The 13,046-nt window shown below is 46.3% G+C and overlaps 1 protein-coding gene across 1 annotated transcript; it reads left to right on the top strand.

Moving 5' to 3' along the window:
* The first annotated feature begins 5,399 nt into the window (after nt 1-5,399).
* Nucleotides 5,400-7,693, top strand: LOC136482473 (protein JINGUBANG-like). Its single transcript, XM_066479686.1, has one exon. The coding sequence runs from the start codon at nt 5,888-5,890 to the stop codon at nt 7,388-7,390; it is 1,503 nt and encodes a 500-aa protein (XP_066335783.1). The 5' UTR covers nt 5,400-5,887; the 3' UTR covers nt 7,391-7,693.
* Nucleotides 7,694-13,046: the final 5,353 nt, after the last annotated feature.

Genomic DNA, 13,046 nt, shown 5'->3' with positions numbered 1-13,046 from the left:
TCGAGAAACCGATTCCATGCCAAACACATCCAGTCTCGGCCAATGTATATATACTCCTTCCATTCTGAATAGATCAATTTCTAGAACTGCTTTAAGTCATTTATTAAAAAGGTAGCTTAAATTATATATAAAAAAAGAACTCTAAGCATTATGGCCCTAAATTAATATTATTACATACACCATGACATATAAAATATGTTTATTTGGTATCAAAAATATTATTTTTTATAAATTTAGTGAAATATAAAATATGACTTAAAGACAAGTCTAAGAACTCATTTATTGGACTGAGCAAGTAATAGGAAACGTGCATTTGTTTGAGCTTAGTGCCACAGTGCTATTTGGATGCATTACTTTGTAACAATAACATGAGACGTGGGTATATTTATAGCACTTGTTGAAGTGGCTCTTTTTTTTTCCTCACTTGTCAGTTGAAACGAAGACTTCGTTTGCATCCCCTGTAACGGATAGAGCATATCTACACTACCTATCTTGCTTTTGTGGCCCCCTGTCTTACCATTTACTACGAATACATGACTTTTTAAAGATGATGGACACACATGAAAAGCATTGCACTTGTAGTCTTGGGGTACGAAAACAGAGTGACGTCGTAGTAGGTACGTCTACACGCAACGTGTCGAACATGCGCTGAAGTACCTCTGCACGATGAGGGACGTACGTGCCGTAAACCCTTTCGGGTATTGTACGCGCGGTATACACTGCAACGTCCATGCAAAATCGTGGAAATATTATGAGAAAATTTGTGGTATGACACAAACAAGGTGTACTAAATAGCGGTAGTAGCGTAGCGGCGGCCACAACAGCGGTAGCGTTCTCCTGCCGCTACCGCTATGACGTAACGGATTGGATTTAGCAAGTTATAACTAAGCGGCTGCTATTTGAGTTTATTACTCTGGAATTCTTCGAAGCAGTTGCAATAGCATTGTATGATATGCAACAAATTAATAATTCTAGTTCATTTAAGATACGCAAATTGTTTAAGTGACCATGCAAATAACAATATTGCTACTTTTAACAATGATAATGAATGATTGTCTTATAAACTATTTATGGCTCTCATAATATGTTTCTTTATAAACTCTGATATACGATGACTTACATAAATTATGGAATACTATGTTCTTTCTTAATGTAAGTGTGTGAGACATCGGTTTGTGTATAGCTAAATTTTTATACTCATTATTTACGATATATACGCTTAAATTTAGAGCCAAAACAGCGGGCTGTGGGTTGGCCCACGTTCCTCATGCTTTCTACCATCTACACCTACGGGGCGGAGGACGTCGTACCACGGTGCACAATAGGGCATGAAACGACCCATGCTGGACGGGGGCACGCGGCAACCCCGCACCGTACGTGCCGACACGTGCTCCACCATCATTATTGGCATCACCTTTGTCGTTACCATCCCAACCATCAGCATCACCACCTTGTTCATTGCCAAACTCGAAATTCATTTGTGCATCAAGCTCGACTGAATATTGGGACAGGGATTATATGGTTTCATCGTCGTATTCCTCCTCATCCTCGTCGTTAACAATAACCGTTTCACCATGATGAATCCACACTGTGTAGTCCTCAACAAATCCTCGTATAATCAAATGTGATCTGATGATAGTCATATCTGTCCATGCCATACGGTTCTTGCAATCTTTACAGGGGCAAATAATTATATTCTTATTCTCTTTCAATGTCGTTGCATGCTTCATTGCGGCTTCAATAAATTTATCCACCTCTTCACGGAAACCTGCCTTGAACCTTAACGAACCATACATCCAAGAGTTCCTGTACTCCATCTTTTACAACAACAACAAAACAAACATTAAAGGACTACTTATTCAGATATATATAAAAATTAATCAAAGTAATAATTATTTGAGAATAATTGTATATACCTCAGATATATATGAATATAAATCTAATATAATTACATGAAGCATACAAACACACCATGGTAGAGGAAAAATAATTAATGGCCCATTTATCCATAAATAATTAAAATGCATATTTATTGATTACAATAAACAATTTCAAAGACAACAATTAGCAATAATTATACTTTACTCAATATCTTTCGTACAAACCCTAGTCTAATTTTATCAAACATAAATTTACAAAAACGAAATTAATAAAAAAACCAAACCCTAGATCTAGATCACATGCACATGAAACATCCATAAAACTAACTAATGGTTCACTAAAATCAAGAAACATGGACCAAATAAGGGTATGGTCTTGTTCCCCTCCCTAATTTACCCTAGTACATTTAAAAGTTGGGTCTAATTTGCTCATAAATAGCTCAAGCACCATAGAAGAGAGAGAAAAACAAAACTCTAATTATTCACTAATCAACCATTAAAACTTCAAAAAAAAGTGTGGAATAGCATTTTCTTACCTTCTACAACCTCTCCATCAAAGGATTTGAGACCAAAACCTTCCCCCCTTAGTAGAGCAATTTTTGGAAGGTGCCCAAGGCCTCCCCCTTTCTTTCACGGGTCGGAGTGAGTGACCCGAGGAGGAAGAAGGTGCTGCCTCAGTTTTATATGGGGGCCATTTGTAGGGGCGGCTGGTGATTGAGCCGCCCCTACAAATATGAGCTATAAATACGGGGCCATTTTTAGGGGCGGCTCAATCACCAGTCGCCCCTACAAATAGAATTTCCAGGGGCGGCTGGTGATTAAGCCGCCCCTATAAATCAGACCCTATTTGTAGGGGCGGCTCGTAACACCAGCCGCCCCTGCTGTTCCATTTGTAGGGGCGGCTGGTGTCTGGGCACCCGAGCACGCCACTGTAGGGGCGGCTCCATCACCAGCCGCCCCTACAAAAAAAATCGATCCGTTGCTAAAAATCGTTTTCTACGTAGTGCTTCGAAGCAGTTGCAATAGCATGGTATGGTATGCAACAAATTAATAATTCTAGTTCATTTAAGATACGCAAATTGTTTAAGTGACCATGCGAATAACAATATTGCTACTTTTAACAATGATAATGAATGATTGTCTTATAAACTATTTATGGCTCTCATAATATGTTTCTTTACAAACTCTGATATACGATGACTTACATAAATTATGGAATACTATGTTCTTTCTTAATGTAAGTGTGTGAGACATCGGTTTGTGTATAGCTAAATTTTTATACTCATTATTTACGATATATACGCTTAAATTTAGAGCCAAAACAGCGGGCTGTGGGTTGGCCCACGTTCCTCATGCTTTCTACCATCTACACCTACGGGGCGGAGGACGTCGTACCACGGTGCACAATAGGGCATGAAACGACCCATGCTGGACGGGGGCACGCGGCAACCCCGCACCGTACGTGCCGACACGTGCTCCACCATCATTATTGGCATCACCTTTGTCGTTACCATCCCAACCATCAGCATCACCACCTTGTTCATTGCCAAACTCGAAATTCATTTGTGCATCAAGCTCGACTGAATATTGGGACAGGGATTATATGGTTTCATCGTCGTATTCCTCCTCATCCTCGTCGTTAACAATAACCGTTTCACCATGATGAATCCACACTGTGTAGTCCTCAACAAATCCTCGTATAATCAAATGTGATCTGATGATAGTCATATCTGTCCATGCCATACGGTTCTTGCAATCTTTACAGGGGCAAATAATTATATTCTTATTCTCTTTCAATGTCGTTGCATGCTTCATTGCGGCTTCAATAAATTTATCCACCTCTTCACGGAAACCTGCCTTGAACCTTAACGAACCATACATCCAAGAGTTCCTGTACTCCATCTTTTACAACAACAACAAAACAAACATTAAAGGACTACTTATTCAGATATATATAAAAATTAATCAAAGTAATAATTATTTGAGAATAATTGTATATACCTCAGATATATATGAATATAAATCTAATATAATTACATGAAGCATACAAACACACCATGGTAGAGGAAAAATAATTAATGGCCCATTTATCCATAAATAATTAAAATGCATATTTATTGATTACAATAAACAATTTCAAAGACAACAATTAGCAATAATTATACTTTACTCAATATCTTTCGTACAAACCCTAGTCTAATTTTATCAAACATAAATTTACAAAAACGAAATTAATAAAAAAACCAAACCCTAGATCTAGATCACATGCACATGAAACATCCATAAAACTAACTAATGGTTCACTAAAATCAAGAAACATGGACCAAATAAGGGTATGGTCTTGTTCCCCTCCCTAATTTACCCTAGTACATTTAAAAGTTGGGTCTAATTTGCTCATAAATAGCTCAAGCACCATAGAAGAGAGAGAAAAACAAAACTCTAATTATTCACTAATCAACCATTAAAACTTCAAAAAAAAGTGTGGAATAGCATTTTCTTACCTTCTACAACCTCTCCATCAAAGGATTTGAGACCAAAACCTTCCCCCCTTAGTAGAGCAATTTTTGGAAGGTGCCCAAGGCCTCCCCCTTTCTTTCACGGGTCGGAGTGAGTGACCCGAGGAGGAAGAAGGTGCTGCCTCAGTTTTATATGGGGGCCATTTATAGGGGCGGCTGGTGATTGAGCCGCCCCTACAAATATGAGCTATAAATACGGGGCCATTTTTAGGGGCGGCTCAATCACCAGTCGCCCCTACAAATAGAATTTCCAGGGGCGGCTGGTGATTAAGCCGCCCCTATAAATCAGACCCTATTTGTAGGGGCGGCTCGTAACACCAGCCGCCCCTGCTGTTCCATTTGTAGGGGCGGCTGGTGTCTGGGCACCCGAGCACGCCACTGTAGGGGCGGCTCCATCACCAGCCGCCCCTACAAAAAAAATCGATCCGTTGCTAAAAATCGTTTTCTACGTAGTGCTTCGAAGCAGTTGCAATAGCATGGTATGGTATGCAACAAATTAATAATTCTAGTTCATTTAAGATACGCAAATTGTTTAAGTGACCATGCGAATAACAATATTGCTACTTTTAACAATGATAATGAATGATTGTCTTATAAACTATTTATGGCTCTCATAATATGTTTCTTTACAAACTCTGATATACGATGACTTACATAAATTATGGAATACTATGTTCTTTCTTAATGTAAGTGTGTGAGACATCGGTTTGTGTATAGCTAAATTTTTATACTCATTATTTACGATATATACGCTTAAATTTAGAGCCAAAACAGCGGGCTGTGGGTTGGCCCACGTTCCTCATGCTTTCTACCATCTACACCTACGGGGCGGAGGACGTCGTACCACGGTGCACAATAGGGCATGAAACGACCCATGCTGGACGGGGGCACGCGGCAACCCCGCACCGTACGTGCCGGCACGGTCGCGCGCCCTACCGCCACCAGCCACGTGCCCCCGGCTCGGTAATCAAACACCTCCGCCTTTTCCCAGGGGAAACGAAACAAAAACAGAATAAAATCCAAATATCCCTTCCCGGGAAAAATACTCTATTCCGATAAATGGATGGGAAAAGGGGGGAAAATACTTCTATCACGCGCGGCACCGCCACCTGTCCCGCCGTCGTGGCCTCCCTCCTCCTCCTCTCTGCGACCCGCCGGCATGCAGTATATATGCGGCCACTGCTCGCGCGCCCCCTTCTCCAACCTCGCAAGCTAGCTACTACTCATACAGTCATACCTCCTACGCTCTGCTCCTTACCCCTCTCCCTTTCGGCAGTTCGGCTTCGGATTCCTTCCCGCGCGCGCACGTCGGGCGTCCTTCACGATTCGCTCCGACGACGCTCCACCGCCGTGAGCTGAGGTAGCTAGCTGCGCGATCCAGCTAGCGCGCCATTAAAGAGATCTCTTTCCTCCTCGATCGGGCGCGCCAAGCGCAGAGAGCAGCACACACAAGTACCACGCGTCTACACGAACCGACCCACCATTCCAACCATGGGCAACCGCAAGAAGCTGATGCACTTCCTCCGCGTCGACCCGGCGGCGGCGGTCTCCGCTCTCTCCTCCCCTCGGTCCTTCTTCTCCTCCAACTCCAACTCCTCCTCCGACGACGACGGCTACAGCTCCTCCTTCCAAGGCTCCGCGTCGTCCTCGCCGTCGCGCTCGTACAGCCCGCCCAAGTCGCCGTGGGCGCGCCTCCCGGGCCTCGGCGCCGACGACGCTAGCTCAGACGACGCGACGGCGACCGGGCTCATCGCGTCGCTCGTCAAGGAGGACGGCAAGGTGTACTCGCTGGCGGCCGCCGGGGACGTGCTGTACACCGGCACGGACTCGGAGACCGTGCGGGTGTGGCGGGACCGGCGCGAGCTCGCGGGGTTCCGGACCGGCAGCGGGCTTGTCAAGACCATCGTCGTCGCCGCCGACGGCCGCATCTTCACGGGCCACCAGGACGGCAAGGTCCGGGTGTGGCGCGCCGACGGCGACGCCGGTGGCGACCCCGCCGTCGTGCACCGCCGCGTGGGCTCGCTCCCGCCGCTCGGGGACCTCCTGATCAGCTCCGTCAACCCGTCCAGCTACGTCCGCTCGCCTCGCGGCGCGGAGAGGGGCGGGCGGCGCCGCGCGGCTGTGTGGCTCCGCCACTCGGACGCCGTGTCGTCCCTCAGCCTCGACGAGGGCGCCGGCCTGCTCTACTCGGCGTCCTGGGACCGCACCTTCAAGGCGTGGCGCGTCTCCGACTACCGCTGCCTCGAGTCCGTGCCCGCGCACGACGACGCCGTCAACACGGTCGCCGCGGCCGGGTTCGGCGGCCTCGTGCTCACCGGCTCCGCCGACGGGACCGTCAAGGTGTGGAGGCGGGAGGTGGCGGCGGCGGGCGACCGGACGAGGCACGTCCTGGAGAGGGTGCTCCGGGAGGGCGGCGACGGCGCGGTGACCGCGATCGCGGCGTGCCCCGAGGCCCGCGCCGTGTACGTGGGCTCCTCCGACGGGCTGGTCACGTGCTGGCGGTGGGGGCTGGACGACGTGGACGGCAGCGAGCCGCCGAGGCTCGCGGGCGTGCTGGCGGGCCACGGGACGGGCGTGTTGTGCCTCGCCGTATCCGGGCGCGTCGTCGTGAGCGGCTCCGCCGACGGGACGCTCTGCGTGTGGCGGCGCGACGACGACGACGAGCACCCGGGCCGCCACGCCCGCCTCGCCGTGCTCGCGGGGCACACGGGGCCCATCAAGTGCGTCGCGGTGCCGGCGGACGACGACGACTGCTACGACGCGGACGGCGAGCGCCGGTTCGTGGTGTACAGCGGCAGCCTGGACGGGTCGGTCAAGGTGTGGCGCCTGTCGGAGGAGCGCGCGCTGGAGCCGCCGGCGGTGGAGGCAACAACGGCTCCATTTATGGCGGCACTGTGGGAGTCGGAAGCATGGATGCCCCGGCCCCGCACAGCACAGCTGCCGTCGCCGGTGCAAGCGTGGGCACCGGAGATGAAGGGTGTGGCAGCTGCATGAGCACGACGAAGAAGCTACTGGTCGATCGCTAGCTGCACTGCATGAGGTCGCGCGCGTGTGCGTGCAAGAATGTGCCGCGCACACGTGTACTGTAGGAGAGTGTGTACATATACGTGTGCAACATACGGTATCCGTATGGTTACTAGCTAGGATGGGTTTTGAGGAGGATTGAAGTGTGTGGTGATCTGATACGGGTAGTCGATGGGCCGGGGAGAAACGGTCGGTTGGCCCGGTTTGAAAACGAGAGGTGTCTTCTACCATGTCAAAATCAAATTAATGGAGAAGGAAAAGGATTTCGTGCTTGTTGGTAGATATATTATTTGCCTTGCTGCTAGTAATTTTGTGTGAAGGAGATGCAGATATAAATATGTATGGTTTGGTTTGATCTTGTGGTGAGATTAACAGAGAGATTGTGATGTGCTTAGTTTCTTGTGATGAAGTGGGGCTTCGTTTTGTGTTCACCATTTTCGTTGAGCTTTGTATATAGTATCATATATCACAAATATGGCGGTATATCGTCATCACACACGTGCTGCAGTTGATCCATCCCACTCGCTTGCAGTTAACTACCACGGCCATACTTATATCGGCATGGCTAGCGCCCGGATGTCTGAACGCTAGCCCCTGTCTGGACGCCCGCGCTAGGCCCGCCCCTGCGCCTGCTCGTGCATGCTACGCCTGCCCATCTGCCCCGCGCCTGCTGCTGCGCCTACTCGATATCCGCGACTCTACACGCTCGTCTGCCGAGCTCTTACTACATGCCACGACAAGATGGAGGGAAGAGAAGGGAGGGAAGGGAGAGGAGAGGAGAAGGCGAGGCGCACTGCGCGAGGAAGGCGCGAGGTAGGAGGCGAAGTCCTGCGGCAGGCTGCTGTCTGCCAGCCACTGGCGCCATCGGAGCATGTGCAACACCCGATTTACTTTTTAAACATACAAATGAAATATTTACAACATACGTCTAAAGACAGATGAAACACTTGAAACATGCAATTGAAATATGTGTGTATAGCCATTTGCAACATGTGCAACACCAAGATATACTTTTAAAACATTCAGATGAAACATTAGCAATATACGTCTGAAAACTTAAAACACTTGAAACATAGACTTGCAACATGCATATATATGCAACACCCAGATATAGTTTTGCAACATCCAAATGAAACACTTGAAACATACGTCTGAAACACCTGAAACACTTGAAAACATACGCTTGCAACATGCGTATATTGTCATTGTAATATATGCAACATCTATATATACTTTTGCAACATCCAAATCAAAACATAAGTCTGGAACACCTGAAACACTAAACACGGCGTCGCCGGCAGCCACGACCTACCTGGTGGCGAACTATGGTATCCAGCAAGCTCGGGTTAGGGGACGTCAACCCAACGTACACCTCCATTGATGTGGGGGAAGGGGGTGCGGCAGGGGCGGAGTGGGGCGAGCGTATGCACGGTGACGCCGCGATACCGATGTGCTAGTGCGAGTGGGGAAATTTTTAGAGATGGAAAAGACTTAGAGATGCTATTGGGTCTGTCCACTGCGCAGGCCTAGGAAGGCACGCGTCGGGACGGACGACCGTGTGCAAGCATTTGCGTAGTTATATACAAGTGTGCATCATAAATGAAACTTTGTGCTAGCTGGGATTATTAGCTTATCTTATTAATTAACTTAAGTCTATTTCGTAATCTCCTACTTGCACATCTATTTCGTAATCTCCTACTTGCACGGCATTCCGGTTTTGAACACTGAATTATGAAACCAGGTACCAGAAGCCCTCCAACGGTAGAAGCTAGACAAAATTTTCAAAAATAACAAACATCTGGTACCATTTCTATTTTCCAAAATAAGTCGTTGTTTTATTTTTTTTCTAATTTTAAAAATAGTTATGAACATTAGAGATTAAACTAGAATTTATAGTTTTTGGAAAATAGAAAACCATCATTGAAATTAGTTGGATGACCAAATTTGTTCGGTTCAATTGTTGGAGGGTCTCTAGTGCTCAGCTTCATAGTTCAAGATTGAAAGTCGGCATAAAGTTAAAAATAGATGTTACCCTATTAGGTCAAGATAGCAGCTCCTGATTATGTAAGTAATAAAAGCAGGAAGGCATGTCTGTAGATGGGTTAGAGATATAAAACCACCTTTTGAAGCTAGCTGAATGACCAAACTTCTGCGCTTGGGCAATTGGAGGATATCTAGTACTCAGTTTTCTAGTTTAAGGTTGAAAATTGAACATAAGGTTAAAAATGAATCTTAGTCTATTACTAAACTAAAGATAGCAGCTGCTTCATTACTAGCAAGGGAGGTTTTGGTCCTTATGGCTCACTAGAAATGATATTGTTTTTTACAAGTGCAGTCCGAAAATATTTTTGCATGTCTTGTTCAAGGAAACATATTGGTTCCGGTAACATATTAGTTCCAGTTTCGGGGCCAATTGCAGGGAAATGAAGAAAAAAAAACATCTACAAAGCTTGTCACACTCTGGAGGCATTGGCTTTGGCCTTTTTCCCTTTTCCTTCTATGGTTGGTCCATTATGTCTAAGATTGCGATCTCAATTTCTATCATTTTTGTGAGTCTCGCTCATCAGGAGCACAAAGTTTTGGCGCCATGACTCGGAGAAAATAGCCAGTTCAAATTTAAATCTAGCGCCGCGCAAGGACACAGTTATAGCATTGACCTGACGCAGTTACCATCAAACCGTAACCGTCAGTCTGTATCGAAGACAACTCGGTCATGGCAGCGGAAGATACTCGTATTCCAGCACGGACCACAAGTTGTAGCCTATACAAACAGTGGAATTGAAGGCGAAGGGTATTCATGATCCAATCCAAGGCAGAGGCAGGCAAAGGCAAGCCACAGGTGTCAGATGGAGATGGGGCCTGGGGTTGGCGTCGTCGCCGTCGTCGGCGCTGGCCCGGTCCTCCTGGAACAGGGAACCATGTGGAGGCCGAGGATTCCCTCTGTAGCACTGCACTGCAAGTGCATGTGTATCTGTAGTCCGGGCTCCAGGTCCGGGGTGGGAGGTGCCGACCCATCCGACGGCGACGGCGGCGTCCTTTTCAGATGCTGAGCTCGCCGACGGTGCCCTGCCCGCCTCCGCCTCCGCCTGCCTGTCAACTTGTTGTCCATCAATCGATCAGCAACAAATAACATGGATTTGTTCCAAGCTAAGGAAGGGAAATTATACTCGTTCGTAGTACAGTATAGATGATGATGATGATGATGAGATAGTACAAGGCATCTCTCAGCTGGCTCTCTCATGGACGTCGTCGTGTCTCTCTGCAGCCGAGGATGAGGATGAGGTTTCCAGGTGAAGGAGCTGTGGCCAACGATTAGCCACACGCCCACACGCTGCCACATGGAGACCGGAGAGGTAACCAATCGTACCAGTCCGTGAATCACACAGGATTGAGCGGACAAAAAAGCTGCTAATTTCCTCCAAACTTCACAAGCATAGGGGACTGAGTGGACGAGATTGATGAGATAATAATGTCATAATGGAGGAGTCACCTTTTATGCCACAAACACCCCTTTGATTCATGAATCATGACCAAAATCAGGGAGGAGAGACTTGGACGTATGGTGTGAAGTGGGACCATGTTTGTGTCATCCCAAAACAAACCCCAACGTCTTTTGGATCGGTTAGCACTAGTTATTAGCTAGGACTAAAAATTAACTAGAATTAGCTAGGATCAGCCAGCTAGTTCAATAACAACTAGTTAGAGGCTTGACTACAAAATTAATCCTATGTTTCGATGGATTAGAGCTACAAAATAAGCCTGCATCAAATAAGTCCTAAGTTAAGGCCACTTCAAGGTCGGCCCTCTTGTGCGCCTCAACACTAGTTTGAACCCAAGTAATCTTTCACCGCCCTTTCTTTCTTCCTCTGCAAGTCTGCATCCCTGTCGTCCCTACCGCCACAAACATCCATCACTATCTACATTCATTGGTGGCCTCCCTCCTTCCACCGCCTATGGTCCTGTCTTTCGTGAACTCCTTGGGCAAAATTACCGGTTATCATTTATCACTGGTAATTGCCATTAGAGCGTCTCCAATAGTCTAGCTTAGAGCTAGTTGAATCAATAATCCCTAATTGGTGTAAAAAGCAAGAGACTATCATAGACTCAAGAGATAGTCTTGCACATTTCATGATGCATCCTTCTGTTATAGCATGATGTTCAGAGATACATGTTGTGGTCTCTTTCCTTATCAACTTAGATTTATCAGCTATGTTACCGTTATAGACGCTTTTAGAGGCAGACATGTTATACTCCATCCGTCCACAAAAGGATGCAATTTTTCACTTTTTGGGGAGTCATGCAATTTAAAATTTGACCAAAGTTATATTAAAAAGTACTAACATTTACGAAATTAAGAAAATATACTTTCGTAGTAAATTTAGTTATAGATATAAATGTTAACAATATATTCCTATAAACTTGGTTTAAATTAAACTACTTTGACCGGCACAAATCTGTTAGGTATGTTAGGTATATATGAAAAAAAGAAAAGAAAAATTGGCCAAAGTCCATGCCGCGACTCGCGAATGGGTACAGTAGTACTGATAAGCCCGGATGGATCTCCATTCTCAATTTTTCTCATCGATCTGAAAACCGAGGACACGCGCACCACATGGGTGGGCAGAAATGTAAATTCCAGGGATGCTCCTAACCCTAGGTTCGAGCTATAAATCAACAACAGAGCATTCCAGGAAGGCATGGCAGTCCAGTCAACAATCGCGTCCGCCGCCAGCACTCTTCTCTGCAACAGCTGAACAGCTTGAGCCCCCTCTCCAATTTTTCCGTCTGGTTTGTTCGTCTCTGCTTGCGCCTTCCTCTTTCCGTTGCGAACTTGATCCTCTCGATTCGATCTGAGAGACACCAATCAATGACGAGTATTTGTCTGAGACGAGAGGAATCTGTCTCGGATCTTGAATCTCTCTCCCCTTATTTGTATGAATTCTTTTGTGATTTGAAGGGGTGCGTGTATTCTTCGATGATCTGTTTCATTGAGCTTGCTCAATCTGAAATAGGAGTATTTTCTGATATTTCTATTTGCTTGTTGATTTTATCTTCTTTAATACTTGCGAGGAGGTAGAGCGGCCCTGATGCAGCAGTGATAGTAAAAGAATGACTCTTACGATCATGAGGTTCTTGCTTCAGCAGAGCACGGACCCTGATTACTTTCAAGCACTGTTGAGCTGCATCTCGCTCTTCTTTCCTCGCCTGATGCAATTTTTCCCTAAAAAAAACACCCTTTTATTTCTGTGTTCTTGTTTCGTTACCAGAGATGCTCAATTTCTAAGCTAGAAACCCACAACATATGAGACCACATTACGAACTCGAGACCAACATGTGATAGCTTACTTCAGCTGAACACCGAAAGTAGCAATGAACCCTCAAAACACAGGAAACAGAACAAACTTGAACAAGACAGCCTGTTTAACCGTGAATGGAATGGCAATTGGACAATGGCAGTGTAAAAATGAACACGTTCTTTCCGGTACGTTGGGTTGCATTGATATTGATGGACAATCTACAGGCAGTACCTGTTCAAGTACAATCAGAGGCTTGATGCGACACCGGAGCACGTATAATTAGGGAAAGCATGCCACGTTCACTTCTATACAGAGGAATACAGAGGACA

Source organism: Miscanthus floridulus, chromosome 1 (genome assembly GCF_019320115.1).
Source record: "Miscanthus floridulus cultivar M001 chromosome 1, ASM1932011v1, whole genome shotgun sequence".
Lineage (NCBI taxonomy): Eukaryota > Viridiplantae > Streptophyta > Magnoliopsida > Poales > Poaceae > Miscanthus > Miscanthus floridulus.
This window is presented reverse-complemented; position numbering and strand designations above follow the sequence as displayed.

Excerpts from the sequence above, each read along its gene's own strand:
- LOC136482473 (XM_066479686.1), top strand. The coding sequence starts at position 5,888 with ATGGGCAACCGCAAGAAGCTGATGCACTTCCTCCGCGTCGACCCGGCG.